At 45.6% G+C, this 21,551-nt stretch overlaps 1 protein-coding gene across 5 annotated transcripts in view; it reads left to right on the forward strand.

Moving 5' to 3' along the window:
* The window catches only part of Erlin2 (ER lipid raft associated 2), a 36,028-nt gene extending 16,155 nt beyond the window's left edge, over positions 1-19,873 (forward strand). Inside the window, exons 1-13 of one of the 5 annotated variants that reach the window (XM_076913971.1) lie at positions 3,714-3,991; positions 4,593-4,685; positions 4,828-4,949; positions 7,355-7,436; positions 8,740-8,786; positions 9,200-9,261; positions 9,395-9,520; positions 11,599-11,672; positions 11,808-11,866; positions 12,576-12,667; positions 13,766-13,855; positions 16,342-16,421; positions 16,764-19,873. In XM_076913971.1, the coding sequence (XP_076770086.1) occupies positions 4,843-4,949; positions 7,355-7,436; positions 8,740-8,786; positions 9,200-9,261; positions 9,395-9,520; positions 11,599-11,672; positions 11,808-11,866; positions 12,576-12,667; positions 13,766-13,855; positions 16,342-16,421; positions 16,764-16,964 (1,020 nt within the window). In that variant the 5' untranslated portion in view covers positions 3,714-3,991; positions 4,593-4,685; positions 4,828-4,842 and the 3' untranslated portion in view covers positions 16,965-19,873. Of the gene's footprint in view, positions 1-2,083; positions 3,689-3,713; positions 3,992-4,592; positions 4,686-4,827; positions 4,950-7,354; positions 7,437-8,739; positions 8,787-9,199; positions 9,262-9,394; positions 9,521-11,598; positions 11,673-11,807; positions 11,867-12,575; positions 12,668-13,765; positions 13,856-16,341; positions 16,422-16,763 lie in introns of those variants that run through there. The other 4 variants (XM_034519879.2, XM_034519876.2, XM_034519878.2 and 1 more) reach the window with 4 other exon arrangements.
* Positions 19,874-21,551: the final 1,678 nt, after the last annotated feature.

The raw sequence follows: 21,551 nt of genomic DNA on the forward strand, positions 1-21,551 counted from the left end.
AAACCGAATACCAAGCTCAAGGCTTGGGGCGTGCAGAAGCACAGCAAAGAAGAACACTGAGGGACAGTAATGATAGAAGCTCAAACACCAGGACTTGATCTCAGGCTTCTTAAACCTGAGCCCTTCTTGCCTGGGACACTATCTGTCTAGTGAGCTTGTTGGTGTTAATCTAGAGATTGATAAGTGAATGAAGGAGTCAGAGTCAAAGAAGAAATCAGAGGATGAACACTTGGGATTGCATTCCAGATCTCGCCCTGCTAAGATCTTGGAAGATGTTGTGAGTATTCCATTAAAGAAGGTACTTTTGGTCACTGTGTCTAAAAGAACATAAAAGAACAGCATGCTCACCAGCTGTTCACCAGTGTTGATGCACTGACCAATGGGAGAACTGAAACAGCAGAAGGAAGCAGGTTGCCTTAAGGCTCACCATCATCCCCTTCTTTTTTAAAAAAAAAAAAAAATACTTATTCACCATTGTTCTCTTCAGACAAACCAGAAGAGGGCATCAGACCCTATTACAGATGGTTGTGAGCCACCATATGGTTGCTGGGAATTGAACTCGGGACCTCTGGAAGAACAGTGAGTGCTCTTAACCACTGAGCCATCTCTCCAGACCAACCATTATCCCTTTCTAGGAGACCTTTGTTCCCTAGAAAAGGGGGTGGGGGGATCAGTTACTGTTCAGGTCCTTTTCAGCTGTCCACTGAGAAGAGAGCCAAGGAGAGGAGCAGCAGAAGTTCCAAAAGAAAATGGCTGAAATGGGAGCCCAGAAAATGCAGCATTTGTGGGAAGACAGGCAATGGGAGAAGAACAGAAAGAGGAGGAGCTAGCTGGGCTATGGAAAGAACTAAAGCACAAAGCAAGTACTATACATGTCTATGCACCATGTGTGTGCAGTGCCTGTGGTGGCCAGCAGAGGGCATCAAAGCCCCCTGAAACTGGAATTACACATGTTGGTGACTTGCCATGTGGGTGCTGGAAGTCAAACCAGGTTCCTCTGCAAGAGCCCCTAGTGCTGCTAGCTGATATTTTTAAATCAGTCAAACCACTTTCCTTCAGGAATCATGTCTTACTGGGGAAATGAGTAATTTGAGAGGAAGGCCCAGGAACTTTCCAAAGCAACCTGTTCTCAAAGGAAAGTGTTACGTAACTTTTCCTGTCAGAATATCCTTCCGTATTTCATTGACTTCTTCTCCAGACACCATCCCATTGAAAATGTTATATCTTCAATCAGAGTATCTTTTTTCCAAACCAAGTGAGCTTTTTAAATATCAGGTATATTTTTCCTTCCATAAGATGTAATTCACATAAAATCTTTTTCAAACCAGGGGGTGAGGGCTTGGAGGTGGGGGTAACTTGCGACTTGCTATATAAACCTGACAACCTGAGTTTTACCCCCTGAACCTTTGGGGGAAGGAGAGAGAATGGGGAACCTTTGGCCATTTGTCATTCCATTGCAAACGTTTTGTCAAGATCTTTCAAGATGCTTGACTGGAACATGACAAGTTTAGGCCAGCAGGTTTTGTTGTCAAGGGGATATTAGGGCCAGATCAACATCTAACTTGAGGCCCAATTGTCTGAAAAAACAAACTGTTTTTAAGCCAGCCAAGACTGTCTTTGGGAACAGAGTCACTATTGCCCATGTTCATTGGTCTAAAAATGGGCCAAGACCAGTTTCCTGCTCTGGAAAGTCCTCCAGAGACACAAGTTTCACTGGAATTAAATTCCCAAGCGTTTCCAGAGAGAAGAATAAAAGACTCCTGAAGCAGAGTCAGATTCCCAGGACACTGCTGCAAACAGACAGGCCCTTTACCCACATGCCTGCCGAGCAGGGAAATGGCTAATGTTGGGTGTAGTTCCAGAAATAGCAAAGGCTGGCCTCTCGGGTACTGGAGGTCTCATCAGAGGGTAAGAGCAAGAAAGCTCACCAGTTCTGCAAATGAGGACTCCCAACTAAAACCTAAATTCCACTCACATATCAATGAGGCTGTTAGGAACTGTGGCTCCAGACTGGGCGACGTCTCCAGTAAGGGACCTGACCTGCTTGCTATTTAGCCTCAGTGATCACTAAGGACAGAGTGATGCTTGGGAGGGAAAGAAGGTTGAGATTCTGGAGATAGCAGATAGGATAGAGGTGAAGAAGGGGTTCTGGTACCAGTATGTAAGAATATGTAAGAGCTGTTCGTAAAGAGAAACAAAAGCTGAGAATTCAGATGACCTCAAACAGCTGTAAGAGGCTTTATTTAATGCCTCAGGGGTAGATTCTCTAGTTTGGACCACACTCTGATCAGGGCACAGGAACCAGTCACTCAGTAACCAGAGTTCAGAAGAATGAAGATTACATGCTTCAACCCTCTGGTTTTGTAGCTAAGAATCAGGAAGTGGAAGGGGGCTCTTTAGAGGCAGAATGGGGAGTTTGCTGGTTCCCTTATACAAGCTGTTTTTTGAAACTACAGGGTCTGTTGTCTGCTTTTGCAGTCACTGGGTGTCTGGGATTGGGGGCAGCTGCTTTTCTTCTGCTGTCCCCAAACATCTGGCTTCCCGGAACTTTGAATTCAGTTTCAGAGCCTTGGCTTTTGGGAGAAGACAAAGGGGTTCCTTTACTCTCCTTTTCCTGAGTCCTAAAATCGTCCGACATTGACAACTGGCCATCTACTGTATGGAAAAGCCTTTTCATTTACTAAAAGCTGGAGTTAAAGCGGGCACTTCCTGGCCTGCAAACAAAATGACTTCAGTGGCTGGTTTAGAAATTCCCTGCTAAGGAAACAGCTTGTGGATAGAGTGCAGCCAGCCACAAAGCCCTTAGTTCCATCCCCAGGACAAAGTGAGAGAAAAGGTCCAATATGAATGTCTCAATGGCATGCTGCTATAGAGTGAGGTCATGTGAGGGCTTTAGCTAGGAGACGTGGTTTTTCTTCCTGGTCTACTATACCCCAGGGTACAGATGACGGACAAAAGCTCACCGTGGCCGTTTGCTAGGCAAGACAGGAAGCCTGAACTATTAAGAAAATGCTAAGGAAGTTTTCAACAACTGCTGTTGGCCTCAGCACTCACAGAATTCAGAATCCGTTCATTAAAATCGGGACAATAATTCCTTGTTAATTACTTTATGTTGCTGTGGGGACCTCAAGGCCAAACAAAGCTCTCAGAAAAGTAGAAAGAGCAATTCAGAGTAGGACTGTTGACTGGCGACGTCATAATCCGCACGTTTGGAAGTTTCCTCCCCGCTGGTGCAGCAGGAAAGCAGCAAGCAGAAGGCGAGAAGGCTGCATCGCACTGGTACCGGCTCCGGAAGAAGAAAAGAAATCCAGCTCGACGTGAAGCAAAGGAGAATCTCTAGCAATCTCCAAAGCCTCGGAAGGTGATCCCAGAGCCTTGGTGTCCGAAGCCCACTCTGCCAGCCCTGGGCACCTGTGCCTTGGACATCCTAAAACCGGCAATCTCAGGTCTGCAGCCACCGGGTCGGCTCGCGAGGGCCCCCTGGCGCCACCACCGAACACTGCGGCTCGCGGCTCGCGGGGCGGGGCGGCCAGACTAGCCCAGGGGTGTGGGCGGGGTCTTTTTTGCGCGGACTGATGGCGTCATCGAAGCGACTGGCCCGGAAGGAAGTAGCGTGCTGAGGGGTGTGGCGGTTTCTACGGTTGCACGGGGCTTCAGACGTGTACGGAGCGCCTGGAGGGACAGCCTGGTACGCGGCCCCCGCCCCTCAGTGCACGTTCGGCCTCGCTCAGGCTCGGGGGCTGGAGCTGACGTGCTGAGCTCCGGAGCTCTAGCCCCTCACAGCCCCTCAGCTCGCCCACCCGGGAGCAGAAAGAACCCCTGTCTGTCCAATCCGCTGCCCACGGGTCCTTAAGCGGATCCGAGCGGAAGCTCTCAGACGAGTCTGTCTCGCGGAGGAGGGGCGGGGAAAGGGCAAGAGGTGTCGTGGGGTGGTAGTGAGGACATTTGCAGAGAGGACACTATTGCTGCTTGGTAGCTGAAGGCCGCTACGGTAAAAATAAGTTAGACCTGAGAGGTGGAATCCGGTGCCGGTGCTCCCGTTTCTCACTGTAGTTTTCCAGATCATTCGGTGTTCAGGAAATGAGTTTCTACAAGTAACTCTGTGGCATCTGGGTACCTGGACGTTTTGGGACATCCCACCACCAACAACAACCCCAGGAGTAGTCCAGAGTCTCCAGCCTGAGACATCCCGTTTCCTATATCCATGGGGCTGGTGGGCAAAGGAGATGAGAGAATGTGTTTCAGTTTTATTAAGACATCTGTCCTGTTTAAGTTCAAAGGAATAACAGGGTAGATGGCAGACCAGAGAATCCTGCGTCGAACTCAGTTGCTTGCTGTCTCTCTCCCTGGGGTCCCACGGGAATGACTGGTGGTTTCCTTCGAAATGGCAGGCAATTAGAAGTAGGAGGCTCTGACCAGAAACACATAGCCACAGCTGCCTGTCATTTGACATTCTCTATAATTTGGGCCAACACAGTGCAGCTGCTTCTCTTCCTTACTAGTATAAACGGCTCCGTTGACAACACATTAACGAGGAGTGAAGAGAAGGCTGTGTTTTGAACCCTGCCCAACTGACACCGAATCTCTCTTAGGTATACCAGTATCTGGAACTAGTGCTCCTGCCTTTCGATGGCAATTATTCTCCCACTATTAAGGAACGGAATGTTGACTGAGAGCAGGATACAGTGAGTTGTAGATCTGGCTAGTAGTGTGTATCTACTACAACAGGGCTGCCTGGGAATCACTTTATATGAGCTACCCTCAGTGTTGCAGTGCCCCCCCTCCCCCGTCCGTCAGACCACACATTGTTCCATATCTTATCTCTAGGATACAGGTTCACTGATGGCTCAGTTAGGAGCAGTTGTGGCAGTGGCTTCCAGTTTCTTTTGTGCATCTCTCTTCTCTGCCGTGCACAAGATAGAAGAGGGACATATTGGAGTATATTACAGGTAAGGCAGAGACAGGGGCCTCCTTTACAGCTCTTAACAATGGCCATGAGTAAGGGTGCACGTGTGTCTTTATCTAAATTTGTAAACTTAAAATTTTCTTTAGTTTTTTAAGGTGCTATTGATATGGATTTGTGGGTTTAAAGATAAAATCTGAAGGAATCGGTGCTCTTTCAAGATCATCTCTGACATAGTTTTCTCTTGCATCCCTTGAAGAGCCTTGCCTCCACACTGCAAGGTTGCCTCTCCAAAAGTTGGCATAGTCCCAGTTCCTGATGGCAACTTGAGAAGTGTACTCTGCTAACTTGAGAGACTGTTTTAAAGTGAATATTTCAAAAAAGTTTAAAGGCTCTGCAGGATGATTTGTATCAAGGCAGCTTTCTAGGAGTGGCTCCTAAATAATCTTGAGTTACTTTCCAGTGACTTCTCTGACCAAGGTTTTCATTTTAGGTTTTAGAAGGGGAATTTGCATGACTAATTGTTTGGTTTGTGGTGCTGAGGATCAAACTCACAGGTTAATGCATACTGGGTAATTGCCCTACCACTAAATATACCTCAGCCCTTGCTGTAAGCCTATAATGACACCACCACCTCCTCTGAGACAGGGTCTCGCTGTGTAGCTCTGGCTTGCTTGGAATGCTCTATGTAGACCAGACTGACTTGAACTCAGCTCTTTCTGCCTCTCCTTCCCAAGTATTAGGATTCAAGGTGTTTGTCAATAAAGGGGGTCATCTTGACCCCCCTTTTATATAAGACCTATAATACTTATTTTATAGACTGCCAATAGCAAGCTCTAAATGATCATTAAATTAGAGTTGTAGCTCTGTGGAAAAGCATCTAACTAACATACTCAAGATCCTGAATTTAAAAACATATATTAAAAAAAATTGTCTTAGTCAGGGTTTCTATTCCTGCACAAACATCATGACCAAGAAGCAAGTTGGGGAGGAAAGGGTTTATTCAGCTTGCACTTCCACATTGCTGTTGATCACCAAAGGAAGTCAGGACTGGAACCCAAGCAGGTTAGGAAGCAGGAGCTGATGCAGAGGCCATGGAGGGATGTTACTTACTGGCTTGCTTCCCCTGGCTTGCTCAGCTTGCTTTCTTATAGAACCCAAGACTACCAACCCAGGGATGGCACCACCCACAGTGGGCTGGGCCTTCCCACCCTTGATCACTAATTGAGAAAATGCCTTACAGCTGGATCTTACGGAGGCATTCTTCTCAAGGGAGGCTCCTTTCTCTGTGATAACTCCAGCTTGTGTCAAGTTGACACAAAACCAGCCAGTACAGAAATGTAAACTTTTATTGAGTTTCCTCTTTTTTGTTAATTTACCTCTACCGTCAGGTTTCATGTTCCTCAAAAACTTTGAATTTTGTCACATACAACTTGATTAGAAATATATGTCAAATATATATTATATATTTTATATGTATTGAAATGACTTTAAAATTATTCTTGAACCAAGTATAATGGCTCAACACCAGTAATTGTACCACTTGGGTTAGGGCTAGGGCAAGAAGTTTAATATGAGTTTTAGGCCAGCCTGGGCTACATAGCAAAGTACTAGGCTATGTAGCAAGATTTCTGTCTTAAAAATGGTGAGATATCATATGACAGTCCCCAGATGATTCTGGAACTTGGTGAGGTAAAGCCAAGTGAATTGCCTTAAGTTGTACTGAAACTTGTAAAGATCTTTCTTCGTTAAAAAAATTCTACTTGCCTATTCTTTCATGGAGTCCCTGTCACTTCCTGCTAAAGTATATTTAAGGAGCAAGGCGTAACTCATAATGGTGGAGTACTAGAATGTGTGATGCCCTGGGTTCAACCCTAGCTCTGACCCCAAAAAATATTCTTTTAATTGCCCATGTCACTGAACTCTAAAGTAATGCTGCTCGTTGAAACTGGGTGGAACCCTCTGGTGACCACCACAGGCCCATAGCTCTGACAGACTTCTCTCTGATCCAATGTGTAGCCAGAGATCCTGCTGTCTTTGGTTTACTTAGGCTACATACTTCCTTCTCTGGTGGAAAAAGCTTGACTTCTGGTGGAAAGTTTCATGTTTTCCGTCAGACTTCCTAGAATGCTGCAGTGGAAGAAAGGGAGAAGGGGTAGACATGTCACTCTACATTACATTTTTATAGGACTAGCAAGATGGGGAGGCCTATAAGTCTTGATCTAAGGTGTGGTTCACAACCTTCCTAATACTGCCACCCTTTAATAGAGTTACCACTCAATTATGTTCATTGCGTCTTTATGTCTGTAATCTTGCTACTGTTGTGAACTGTAATGTAAACCCTGTGAAAGAGTTGTTTGACTGCACAGGGGTTGGGACCCACAGGTTGAGAACCTTTGACCTAAGGGCCCTCCCTTGGGATATTGAACCTGCCTTTCTCCTCCTCTACAGAGGTGGTGCTCTGCTGACCTCCACCAGTGGCCCGGGTTTCCATCTCATGCTCCCGTTCATCACATCCTATAAGTCTGTACAGGTACGAGTGGCTTGTGTAGATCATTACAGTTTGGGTTGTTGACTAATACACAATTTGAAGTTATTTAGATATTAGATGAATACCTTTTCAGTGACTGACTTAAGGATTCTCTGTCTCTCTTAAGTACACACACAGGGAGAGAAAGAGAGTCAGAGACTTATATAATATCACTTGATCACTGAAATCGTTGAATGAAGCCATTTCTTCACTTTGAGCTATCAGCCCCAAATGGAAATTATTTCTTCACTTTTGGGGTGGAGCTAAAGAAAAATTTTTCTTTAATGAATGTTTAGAAGAAAAGTCAAGTGTGTGTGCATATTAAATTACAGGTTACCATGACAGCTGTAAATAAAACGTGGAATTTTGCTTGTACTTGTTTGAAATTCAAAACTGTAAATACAGTTCCATGGGGAGGAAGGTTGGGTAAGGACCAATGCCACGTAAATCAGTACGATAAATTGTAGCTGACCTCCCCCTGACTCAGTTAGACTAAGCATCTCTAAAGAATATCCAACTAAGACAGGGCTGGAGAGATGGCTCAGTAGTTAGAGAACACTGGCTGTTCTTCCAGAGGAGCCTGGTTCAATTCCCAGTACCCACAAGGTGGCTGGCTCACAGCTCACAGCTCAAAGTCTGTAACTCCTGTTCCAACTGATCCTATTCTCGTATTATGCAGACAAAACAGCAGTATAAATAAAAATAAATTATACATTTTTAAAAAGTATATCCAACTAAGAAAACTCAGACTTCAAAAATAACTTTTAAAGTCGACCCATCAAGGGACTGGGGAATGTCACACAGAGATAGAAGCTAGCTTACACCATGCCCTGAGCTCAGTTCCTAACACAAAAGAGTGGAAGAAAATTAAATTAACCCAGAAGAACACCCATCTTCCCTTTGCCTTGCTATTGGACCTCACAGTACTTTGGGTAGTTTTTTCTTATCTGAGTCTCACAGTGATGCTGAGCAGGCACTATATCCGAAACTGGTCAAAAATGAGTCTGCTGCTTCAGCACTAGGAAAACCACTCTTCAGGCTCCAAACTGTCTTTTTTTTTTTTTTTTTAAATGATCCTACCCGTTCATATGTGCTTCATGTACAGTGACACAAGAGTAGGTATTTTGCTTGGTTTCAAGTTACAGCTTGTACACAGTGCTGGTTGGAACAGTCAATGTTTAGCAAGCAGGAAGCTCAATCTAATCAAGCCATCAGTTAAAAGGACAGGCTTTGGGCCTTCCAAATAGTAGGTGGGCCTCTTTGTCACTGCCCGTTGTACATTAGTTGATGTTTCCTTTGTCTCCAGACCACGCTCCAAACCGATGAAGTGAAGAACGTACCATGTGGAACCAGGTAAGGTACCCAGAGTAAGGCTGGTGAACCCCAGCAAGTAAGCGAGCAGAGACGGGTGGCCACCAGGAGAGATGCTGTGAGGGAAAGGCAGGGCAGACTGGAGTGAGGCCAGGATGAGAGGCAGACTGCAGGCACCCAGGACGCTCTGAAAACCTACTCACTTGCTTTGTCAGAAGATACTAGTGACTCAGAAGGTAGGAACTACCCTTTCTTGCCTGATACTGCAAAGGTCTTCCTGTTTCCTTGTGCAGGTCAGAAGCTCTGCACATCTCCTACTCAGAGATGTGAGCTGCCTCACAGTGCACAAACACTGTCCTCCTATTGTTCACTCATGTCTGAAGTCATCTCCTTAGGAGAGTTCACCAGATTCCAGAGCGCTCTGGTAACATCTTTGTCACTTCTTCCTCCAATAGTGGTGGTGTGATGATCTACTTTGACAGAATTGAAGTGGTGAACTTCCTGGTCCCAAATGCAGGTATGTCTCCTAGCTTGTCCATACACCTGCGCACACACATTTGTCTGAGCCCCACGAGAACTGAGACGTATGTTTTGAGGAGTTTGCAGTCTTGGCTGTCTTTATGCTGAGCCCTCCCTCTCCTTGCCCACAGTGTATGACATAGTGAAGAACTATACTGCAGACTACGACAAGGCCCTCATCTTCAACAAGATCCATCACGAGCTTAACCAGTTCTGCAGCGTTCACACACTTCAGGAAGTCTATATCGAGCTGTTTGGTAAGAGTCTGGTGACACTCCACCCCCTCCCTGAGGCCAGTCAGGCTCCAGCAACCCTCTGTCTGTCTGCTTCTGAGCCACCACACCACAGGATGGGGGGACACAGCAGCCAGTCACCAAGAGGGCTCCAGAGAATATCAAGAAGAGCCCAGCCTGTTGTCTATGCCTGTAATCCCAGTACTCAGGAGGCTGAGGCAGGAGAGAAGCAAGTTGAAGGCCAGCCTGGGCTACAAAGTAAGACTTTTTCTAAATAAATAACAGCCCCCCCCAAAAAAAAAAAAAGAAAAAAAAGAAAAGAAGTTAAGAACAATGGAAAGATCCTTGGAGTAGTCAGACATAAGCGTTGGAGTAAGAGTGGGTAGAGCAGCCACTGCGGCCTGAACAGTGGACTGGAACAGAAATGTCCTCACTGCCCCAAAATAGTCTATAATGAGAATGCAGTGGTTTCTAGAAGAATCTTACAAGGCATGCAGCCTAAGGTACTCTTTTTTAAATGTTCTTCTTCTCTCATACAGTACATTCATAGCTTCTCCTTCCTCCACTCCTCCCAGTCCCCACGCCTTTTTCCCCCGATCCCCTGGATTCACTCTCCATCTGTCTCTAGGCCTCCCAGGGACATCAACTAAACTTGGCACAAACCTTCATGGGGCCAAGAGCAAGAACACACAAGAGAGCTGTTGGAGCTAGACCTCTCCCGTTCTCCCCCGACCCGCGCCATTGAGTGGTCTTCCCACTGAGTGCAGGGAAGCCAGTGTAGTGTGGTGAGAGTGGTGGGTCTCTGCTTAGAAGTAAGGACACAAAGGTAGGGTTTATATGTCCACATCAAGATCTGTCATTAAGGGGAGTCAGCAGGAACCTGGAGGCAGAAACTAGAGTAGAGACAGTGGAGAGTACTGCTTACAGGCTTGCTTTTCACGATTCACTGTGTGCGGTTTTTATAGAGTCCAGGACCACGTGCTCAGGGGTGGCATGCTGCACGGTGGTCTGGGCCCTCCCGCATCTATCAAAATCAAGAAAATGCCTCTATAACATGCCTGTCAGGCTAGTCTGCTGGAAGCAGATCTTCAGTTGAGGTTCCTTTTTCCCAGTTGTCTCTCATTTGTGTTATGTTGACAAAAATAAACCAGTATGGTATTTATTTCTTCTTGTACTCTTAGGCCCATATAAGATGGAGGTGCTAATTTTATGCTTTCTCTTGCTCAATACTAAGAGGCTTGTGAGAACATATTCACATGTAGAGACATGGCAGTCCTTGCCTACCATAGGGCAGGTGAGAATAGTTTTAACATTGTAACAATCAAAACATAGTAATTAAGCAGGTGTTTCTTCCCTCCCCCACCCCGCACCTCTGTGTGTGTGTGTGTGTGTGTGTGTGTGTGTGTGTGTGTGTGTGTGTGTTGCTAGGTGGAATCCAGGGCCAGAGTTGTGCATGCCCAGCAAGTATTCTGTTATTCTGTAGCTTTGCCACTCCCCACCCCATCCCCAACCACAAGCTCATACTTTGGTTGCTAGCTAGCTCCCATTGTCCTCAGTTTGAAATCCCTAAAAGGAAGGAGACTCACTGTTCTCAGAAGCTACTGCTTGGGCACAGCTGACTAAAGCATGTGGCAGCTGACAATAATAGTGTGATTCTGCTCAGCTATCCCAGCCTGGTTCTGTTGACTTTTTCCAGCATTTCAGTGAGATCTCGGTGGTAGAAAGCAGGAAGAGGAAGCCCAGGCCAGAGAGGCAGCTTTAGTGTTGCTGTTCACAGAGGAGGTCAGTGATGCCAGTTTAGAAAGGCTTCTCAAGGAATGTTATTAAATTGTTTCTTGTTTCTTAAGCTTAGGCACCCTGAAAGGTATGGTTGATGCTTTAAACAGTGAAGAGGATTCTATTTTGAGGCCAGAGTAGTGGATTCCTGCTGTATTTCTCTTTCATAGAGGACTGCTCTAGGGGCTCACCTTAGGTCTCTGGTTAGGTATGCACACTGTGCTGGAGAGACTGCAGTGAGCAGTGTTTTTGCTGGTGTTCTCCCCACACTCTTATCTCCCTACCTAGACAGTTTAACAGCTCCACTTCGTCTTTCTTGATTCCAGATCAAATCGATGAAAACCTCAAGTTGGCTTTGCAACAGGACCTGACCTCCATGGCCCCTGGGCTTGTTATCCAAGTAAGCACTGCCTCAGTAGGGAGTACCTGTATTTGACACTTTGTGCTAGCTCAAGGGATGCTCTGTTAGCCCATCGGACCTTATGTCCCTAACTATTGTCATCTTCCCATCAGTTGTTATTTGTGCCCTCTCCAGGCTGTACGAGTGACAAAGCCCAATATACCTGAGGCAATCCGCAGGAACTATGAGTTGATGTGAGTATGCCCTGGCCTACACTGACTGCCGTGAGCATCCAGCCCAGCCCAGCCCAGAGCCACAGCTCTGATTTTGTTCCTGTCCCTTAGTATGTTAGTCTGCTGTACTAGAAGGTTGGGTGGGTATGTCAGCACTCAGGGCCGTAGAGGAGTGCTGGAGAGCTGTGGTGCTTTGAAAGGGGGAGAGGGCCGGGTGGTGGTGGCGCACGCCTTTAATCCCAGCACTTGGGAGGCAGAGGCAGGCGGATTTCTGAGTTCGAGGACAGCCTGGTCTACAGAGTGAGTTCCAGGACAGCCAGGGCTACACAGAGAAACTCTGCCTCAAAAAAAAAAAAAAAAAAAAAAAAAAAAAAAAAAAAAAAAAAAAAAGGGGGGGGGAGAGTACAGGGACAGACAAGGACAAGTAGGTCTACTTTATTAAGGTTGTTTATGTTTCTGTTATTTTGATCTGAGAGGGTCTTGTTAAGTGTCCAGGCTAGTCCCAAGCTCCTATGTTTAAGCTGTCCTACCTCAGCTTCCCAAGTAGCTGGGACACAAAAGAAAGCCATATGATTATATGCAGCAGATCAGCATAAAGGCTGAACCACTGAACAGACTTGCAGGGGAGAGCAAAGAGTGTGCTTCTCCTCAGCCAGAGTTGGGTTCTGCAGGGAGCGCGGAGTTCCCCAGCCCTCCAGCACAGTCTCACAGCTGCATCTTTCCCTTCCAGGGAAAGCGAGAAGACGAAGCTTCTCATTGCAGCCCAGAAACAGAAGGTGGTGGAAAAGGAGGCAGAAACAGAGCGGAAGAAGGCCCTCATTGGTCTGTGTTGGTTCTCTAATCCCCATTCAGGGACGAAGGGTTGGGAATGGTGGGATGCTGTCAGGAAGGCCAGGGCATGGTTAAGTCTCTCAAAATGCTTCTGGTGTGCTGGGATGGCATTCATATCCCCAGGAGCCAAGAGGAAATTACCAGATTGTGGACACAGATAGTGAGTCTTGAGTTTGTATCTCTGAAATGGAAGGGCACTTTTCTTAATAGGACCGACTACCATCCACTGAGAACTTGATATGTGAAATAATTCACTTATCATCCCCTCCAGAGGAAAGTGCTGTCATTTGCTTGGATTTCTTATTTGTTTGATTTCTTAAATCTTATTTTATTTTTTATTCTGTGGGGGTGGGGTGGAAGTTGGGGAGATGTGCCTTTAAGTAGGAGCTCATATGCCATGGCACAATTGTGGAGGTCAGAGAACAACTTCCAGGATGCTCCTTCCACTGTGTACGGAGGTTGCAGACTGCCTGGCAAGCGAGTGCTTGTACCCACCCAGCATCTTGAGGTACATGCTTTGTTTCACTGAACTCAGTGATTTGTACACCTGTCCACAGCCATGTGGCTAATAAGAAAAGGCACTGGAGCCCCCGCTCAGCTGGAGCTGTTTCCTAAAGTGACTGTCAGGGAGAACTGAGACATCAGGTCATCTCCCTGACTTCCCGGAAGGCATGCTTTTCTCCTGGGTCAGCTCCTTTGGTTACTTACGATGTGCTCCTGTGCTCACTGGGACATTCGTCTTTGCTCAGGTGTGCCCATTGCAGCTGCCCTCTGTGGACTTGGCTCTATCTGAGCAAACCCATTCAGGTATTAGGGCACTCAGATCAGGGGACAGGCACAGTCAATCGAGGTCTTTTGTTTTTCCATTTATTTGTGTGTAAGTGTGTGGGCACGTGCATGCCATGCTGCTTATGTGGACCCTAGCGGACAACCTGTGGGGACCAGTTCTCGTTCCACCACGTGGGTCCTGGGATTGAGCTTGCATCAGCAGGCTTGGCAGCAGCACCTTTACCCACTGAGCCATCTCACCTCCCTAGCTAAGCTTTTAGCATGTCAGCACTAAATCATTTCTCCGCTTTATTCACTCAGAGGCAGAAAAGGTGGCACAGGTTGCAGAAATCACCTATGGTCAGAAGGTGATGGAAAAGGAGACAGAGAAGAAGATTTCAGAAATTGAAGGTAAGCACTCATGATGTCGTGTCTGGAGCTTGGGTGCCTAAGTTATTTCCTGAGCTTGTCTTTCTGTTTTGGGTGTTGTGATATCTTTGAAATACTAGTTCTTCTCTGCTTAGATTCAGGGTTAGAACTTTCAACCATTGTTGACCGGAAGCAAGGGAATACTGGCTCAGCAAATGTTGCTTGTGTTGATTATGCACTGGGCATTTTCTTGGGAATGAAAAGAGAAATGAAGGGTTGATGAAATAGTAAAAGTGCTTGCAGCCAAACCCGAGGACCTGAATTTGATACTGACAAGCCTCAGGGTGGAAGAGAGAGCCAGCTCCTGGAAGTTGTCACCTGACCTCTGTACACTCACCATGGCATGCTTGCACGTGCACACATACACATAAATAAATGTTTATAAGTAACTAACTAAATAGTGATGGGAGCAAGGGTGTCAGTCCAGGCACGGTAATATAGTCCTATAGTCTCGCACCTAGGGTAAAAGCAGAGGGGGTGGTGGGTTAGAGGACATCCTGGGCTACAGAGCAAGTAGCTCTGGTTCAAAAGAGAAAAAGAGACAAGAAAAAGAAGAGGAAGAGAAGAAAAAAATCTAACAGCCCCTGTTGACCTGGAACTCAGTCTAACAAGTGTCTCTGAGCACTGACACTGGACCCAAACAGCAGCTCTCCCCTGCCTTTGCTCTCTCTTCTTCAGAAGCCGTCTAGAGCCAGGCATGTTGATACACACTGGCATCCATCGCAAGGCCCTGTTAGGGGAGAGGAGTCAATTGGTTGCATATTTTCATCTTAAGAGTTTGCTCTCCAGGTCAGTGCAGACATTAAGTTAGCCTTAGTGACAACACTTTCCAGCACGTGCAGCTCTGGAGCTGACAAGTGTTGGTCACCAGCTTCCAGCCATTGTTCACCTGCAGTCCCCTCACGAGCCCTCACTTCCCACTACCCTCACCATGCTTCATGTAGTGCCTTCTGTCAGTGATCTCCAGGACAAAGGTGGATCCTCACGGAAGCTGCAGGCCACAATATTCCATGTAATTATCCACTCAATGTGGAGCCTGCAGGCTTTGCAGGGACCTACCAAGTCCCTGCAAATGAGGATGTCACAGATCTGTGGGCTCTCACCAGGGAGCTCTTGGTAAAGCAGTGCTTTCATTTCCTGTAAATGTGTGTCACAGGGCCGAGAGGCACAGCCACTAACAGAGTTTATTGCTCTTCCAGAGGACTGAGTCCAGTAACAAGGGCACACGTGGTGCAGGTCACAGCCACTTATAAATTCCACTCCAGAAGAATTTGACACTTCTTGGTTCCATAGACATCTGCACTTACAGACACACAGATACACATAATTAAAAATAAGTCTTTTGTAAAATGGATCATTTTCCCTACCTCCTTATTGGGATTACTGGATTACATAGAAAAACTGTCTCAAAACCACCAGCAACCGGTCAGCAAGATGGCTCAGCAGCAAAAGCAGTCACTGCCAGTCCTGACAGCCCAAGTTTGATCATGACAGAAGGAGAGTCCTGAGTTCCCTAAGTTGTCCTTTCACCCACACACACATGTCATGCTGTCCATGCCCCACCCCTTCTCAATAAACAATGGAATAATGACAAAGTCTTAATATTTTACAATAGTGGAAAGGAAACAAAAACAACCATAACCCTGCATCCCCAATTCTTGTCCCTGAGTATTTCCTTGTGACTATGTGGCTGGCACATCCCCAGGCTGTGGGGCTCAGAGCTGAGCTGGGGCCCATCACTGAGCAGGGGAGGTACTACGCCATGATGCGCTGGAACAGGTCTGGATCCAAGCAGCGTTCCTCTGGACCAGCATACAGAAATCTAGAATTAGCCAACTTAATCACTGTTAGAAACTTTGGGGAAATGAAAGGAACTTTGGGGGAAGGGTCTTGAGCTATTTGACATTTGTGGTATTCAGTCTTAGACCCATGATATGCATAGCAGTACATGTTTGTAATCCCAGCACTGGAAAGGCAGTCAGAGTGATGCTACATACATAATATATATCCATATACATTCATACACTATGAAACCACAGTGGGGGAGGCATCATATACATAGTATACATTCATACACTATGAAACCACAGTGGGGGTGTCCTTTTGTAGTAAACTGAAACTCTTGCTACCCTGTCATGAAGATCTCAGATTACTTTCTTTTAGAGAAATGGTTTCTCTGTGCTAACAGAAAGCCTGCATAGTCCAATGCTAGCCTAGCTATAAGGTGAGACCATTTCAGAAACAACACACACACATACAAAACGATCTCGCCAAGGCCGTGGAGACCAGAAAATGTCTTTGTTGGCTTTTTGTTTTCTGCAGTGCCAGGAATGGAACCTGGGCTTATGTATGCTGGGCAAGTGCTGTCTATACCACTGAGCTGTAATTGCCAGCCCCCAGACAACAGGCTTCTGTACCTTCCCATGGTTTTGTACTTGATCCACTTCCCTGCACCCTTCACCCCTTAGATGCTGCCTTTCTGGCCCGGGAGAAAGCGAAGGCTGATGCCGAGTGCTACACTGCTCTGAAGATCGCAGAAGCAAACAAGGTAAAGGCCTGACCCAGCATCCCGAGGTGTGCTTGCCTTTGCCGCTTAACTACCCAGAGCCCTCACAACAGAACCGAGGAGCCCTCTGCTGGGGAGACAGGCACTTCTCTTGTGTAGGAGGCCTTAATAGAAGCTTCATGTTTGTGTCAAACACAGAACCTCTTGAAACTGTTGCTACTCTGTCATAAGACCTTAGATTATTTTTCTTTAGGAAAAAAATGGTTTCTGGGTAACAGGAAGGCCATGAAAAGTGGAAGGTGCATATCTGCTTGACAGATAACCCTCTCCAGATGAGATTCCTCTGGTGTCATGTCCCCTAAGCGCTCTTCTTTTCTGTCGTAGCTCAAGCTGACTCCAGAATACCTGCAGCTGATGAAGTACAAGGCCATTGCCTCCAACAGCAAGATTTACTTCGGCAGAGACATCCCCGACATGTTCATGGACTCCGCGGCTGGTCTGGGCAAGCAGTTCGAGGGACTGAGTGACAAGCTGGACTTTGGCCTAGAAGATGAGCCCCTAGAGGCAACCACAAAGGATAATTGAAGAAAAAGAAACAAAAAACAAAAACATGTATGCAACCTCTGATTGTGCAGCTTAGAGAGATCTTTATTTTTGAAGATGAGACAGAGTGCTCCTCCTTTCCACACTACCTTCCTTGACTCTTCATTACTGTGGTTAAAAAAAGGAAGAAATGGACTCTAACTTACCCCCTTCTGGGAAGGGCGAGCAGATGGAGAATGGTATTTTGGGTGTATTTTTAATTCAGGTAAGTAAGTTGTATGACTTCTGATAAGGTGTGTACACCATAGATTTGACCTCTGACCTGCAGACACCAACTTTGTCACTTTGAAGCTGGCTTAACTGGGGTTACTGTCAGTAAGAAGAGGGAGGGTGTGGTGCTGCCTCCTCATGGTTTCATTTCCTTCATGGGAAAATACTCTGCACAGCTCTCTCCCTTGCCTCTAGTGTAGGCAGCGTCTGCTGTGGACATCAGCTGCAGAGAGCATTGGCCTGCTGGGCTTTTTGACTGTGAGTGGATTACTCTAGAGTTATGCTGTCTTGAGCCCTTTTTAGGAAGAACTTGGTGCTAGGTTTTGCAAGGTTTTCTACACACTATACTCTGCCCTAGTGTTTGCTGACTATATCTCACCGCAGCAGGGCTTGGTCACACCACATACTCCTTTTCAATACTTTGACCTGATCTGTGATTTGATTTCTTCTTGAATAATCTATTCATTAGTTCCACTCAGCATTAAGATGGGAACAAACAAGTGCTATACTAGCTGATGACGGAGCTCCTTACACCGTTAGCACTGGAGCACTGTTTGGCTAATTATGTGTATGCTTTTGAGACCAAACATCTTTATCATTATGGAGATTCTTCTCTGAAGATCTCTGAACACTGTGGGGGAGAAGGGCCCAACCAGGAGACATCTAAGTAGTAGTGCCTGTGGCCTACTATGACCTGTGCTGGGGGTTTGTCTGACACACTGATAAAGAGAGCTTTTAAATCCAGAGAGCAGGCAGCCACTTGAGAGTCAACTCCACAGATGCAAGGCAGTTCATGCCCCTGCCCTGTGGGCTGCATTGAATCCCCGGGCTTTGATTTTCATTGCTTATTAGGAAAACCCAGAGTGACCCTAGGAAATTGAGACTGGGAAGAACAGATAGGTAAGAAAGGTATTTCTTATCCTGATATTGGGTGAGTGCACACAGAAGACTTTTGTGAGGGCAGCTCTGCAGTTAATTTGCAGACATGGCAGCACCCTGTGCAGCCATGGCCAGCTCTAGCTTAGGACTTGGCCTTGTTAGCTGGTCCCCTGCCCCATCCTCCCCCACACACAAAGCACCTGGTGTTCTCTCTTAGGTGACTACTATACATGCTATTTTCTGGCATCAGTTCCCACTCAGATTGGTTTTGTAAGTCAGGCCAGTTTACTCCTAAGTGGCACTAGGCTAGTCAGGTATTTGGGAAGCATTCAATCTGCCCAGAAAGAGGCAGAGTTCATTGTGCTTACTTCGGATGTTCCCTTCTCTGTCCTGACTCCTCAGACTGAAATTTCTCCGACCACTGACCCTGGCCTCACTGTGTACAACCTACAAAATGTTCCTTGAAAGGACATTTTAATGTTCTCAAAAGCTCTTGCAAAAGTGCCCACCCCCCAAAAACCAACTCATCTTCCTCCCATTTGTTGCTGCTAATCACTTGTTGAGAGCAACACGCTGTACCCAGCATCCTCTCTTCTACGTGAATGTCAGAAAACACTACTTCAGTGGAATCAGTGCAGGAGTGAGGGTGTCCCGCCAAACAGTACCCTCCTAGCCTGAGCGTCTCTGTGACTAACATTCTGATATGATAGCTCACCCCCCATCACAAAGAGCCATAAGAGAGTCCTGCTGCAAGTGCTGCCCTCCCACCCTTTAATGTCACTTCTTTAACAAAACATAAATGTCCCCATGTCATAACATAAATTCAGTAGCTGTTGGTATCTGTCACAGCAGTAAAATCATGGAACTCAGATGTCTTTTTAGCATGGGATACCTAGTCCATCTGTCTTTGAGACCTTGTTTTTTGTAATACTATAAAGTCTGATTGTAAAGCATTTGAATTCTAAACATAAAATGTGATAAGCCTGTGGTTTTGTAGGCAGTGAAGTCATGGCTGCTATTTTTAAGTAGAACTTCTGTCAAAATAAGTAGCTGTTTGTAAAATTCAGTTTTTAGAACTTTCTCAGAGCACAGCCACCCTGGTAGAATGCTTCTCACTCACTAAATGTTGCAGAAGCAATTCATATTCCATACAGTTTTTAATCACTTTTCAATATATGGTTAGAATGTTTGTAAGGAAGCCTAAGTTTAATAATTTTTATATAACTAAAAATAGGTGTGGAGGACTCAATGTGGGCACTGAGGAGGAGGAGGGACACTGAAAGAGGCCGAGTAATGAAGTGCTCTGAAAAGGGAGGTGTTTCCTAAACGATCTGTGGGGCTGTGTGTCTTGTGAAGGTGAGATAGCCATGCTTACTGACCTGGACTATATCGTCTGCTGGACTTTGATAAACTGCACCTGGACAATAGCTACTCTGTCTGTGAACTTAACCTACTTCATTGTCTTCAGTGGGGTTCTAGCCACTGTTTGTTTCCTTATAAAAGCTGTAATGGGCAATCATGTGTTTGTACCTCCATTCCTTTTTATCTCTACTTTTGTCTAAACTGGTGATTGAATAGTTAAAGCAATTTATTTTCAGTGTGCCCCAAGGGCATTAATGAGCCTTTCTAACTGAGAAATTATTCTTGTTATATTAACGATTCCATAAATGATACTACTAGATAAATTACCTTGGGTTAATAGCTCCAGGATTTGTTTCAGACAACACAAAAGGTCTCATGTGAATATACTTACATCTTGGATTTAATTTCAGTCTTGCTAAATAAAATGGTTTTTGTCTTTACTTTTTTGATTAAAGTAAAATTTACCAGTAGATACTAGGACAAGTGATGGAAATCAAACTTCCTTCTTAGGCTTTCCCTAAAAATATATCCAGGTGATATATATTCTAACCAGCATGGTGGTACATGCCTTTAGCTCCAGCACTCAAGTAGGAGGATGTTTGAGCCCAGCCTGGTCTGCTTCGTGAGACCATGTCAAAAACAAACAGAATTAACACATTTCTCCAAAAGATAAAGGCATTCCCAGTTGACCCAAAACTCATGTGATATCGTTTAAGTAGGTAACACCCAGACTGGCTCTGGCAAAGTGCCTACTAGTGTAACTAGATAAATGTTAGTGTCAGTTAACTTTACAAGAACTATATACCATCCCAAATAGTCCACAAAACCTACTTTTATAGAAGAATTTGCACTTTACCTGAAATTTGCATTTAACTGGGTATTTTCTTTTAAATAACAAGTTTGGGATTTTTTTTGTGGGTTTTGTTTTGGTTTTGGTTTTTGTTTGTTTGTTTGTTTGTTTTTTTGAATGTATATAGTATAGGGTGTTTTGCCTACATTTATGTCTGCATACCATATGCATACCTGGTGCCTGTGGAGGCCAGAAAGAGGGCATTGGATTCCGGACAGGGCAGTTGTGAGCTATCCCATGCTTGCTGGAATCAAGCAGGGTCCTCCTGAAGACCAGCCAGTGTTCTTAACCTCTGAGCCATCTCTCTAGCCCCTCCCCCACCCCGCCATATTTTTCATTGTTGTTTTCTTATGTTTTTCTTACACTGTCCTTTATTTCTTTTTGAAAATGGTTCTTTCACAATTCACACTTTGACCATAACCCCCCCATACATTATAATCTTAATCCCTTACTCTCCCACCAAACTTTTCTTTTCACCAAGTCCCCTTCCTACTTTTTGAAAAAAATGTTCACTAAAACTGAGTTTCTTTTTTTTGTTTTGTTTGCTAAACATTCTTTTTTTTTTTTTAAGATTTATTTATTATTTATATGAATACACTGTATCTGTCTTCAGACACACCAGAAGAGGGCATCCAATCTCATTACAGATGGTTGTGAGCCACCATGTGGTTGCTGGGAATTGAACTCAGGACCTCTGGAAGAGCAGTCAGTGCTCCTAGCCACTGAGCCATCTCTCCAGCCCTAAAACTGAGTTTCTTAATTGTTATTTTTTATTTACTCTTTATCTATTCACTTTATATTCCAATATCAGCCCCTTCTCTCTTCCCAGTCCCCCCCCCCAACACACACACAGTTCCTCCCCTCCAATTTTTCTCCCCTTTTATGAAAACGGGGTGGTCTCCCCTAGGTTATCACCCCCTCTGGCATATCAACCTGTTCCCCTACATTTTTTTTTTTTAAATCAGGGTTACTTGCATAAGCCTGAGTTGGGAGTTGCTTGGGCAAAGGCAACTTCCTAGTAGCAACACCACTGAGAAATATGGCTCCCGCTCCTCCAGCAACCGCAACTGTCCCATGATCCTGAGAGACTGGCAGGCAGAGCCTCATGAGCTCCTTCCTTATTCATGGTGGAATGCTGATGGCCCCAGTGCTGTCCAGGTGACCACTATTGCTGTTGGTCATAGGCACAAGAGCCATGACATGCCCAGAAGATGTTGCGGTTCATCCTACTCCTATCCTCTGGCTCTTACATTTTTCGACATTACCCC

This window comes from Arvicanthis niloticus, chromosome 16 (genome assembly GCF_011762505.2).
Source record: "Arvicanthis niloticus isolate mArvNil1 chromosome 16, mArvNil1.pat.X, whole genome shotgun sequence".
Lineage (NCBI taxonomy): Eukaryota > Metazoa > Chordata > Mammalia > Rodentia > Muridae > Arvicanthis > Arvicanthis niloticus.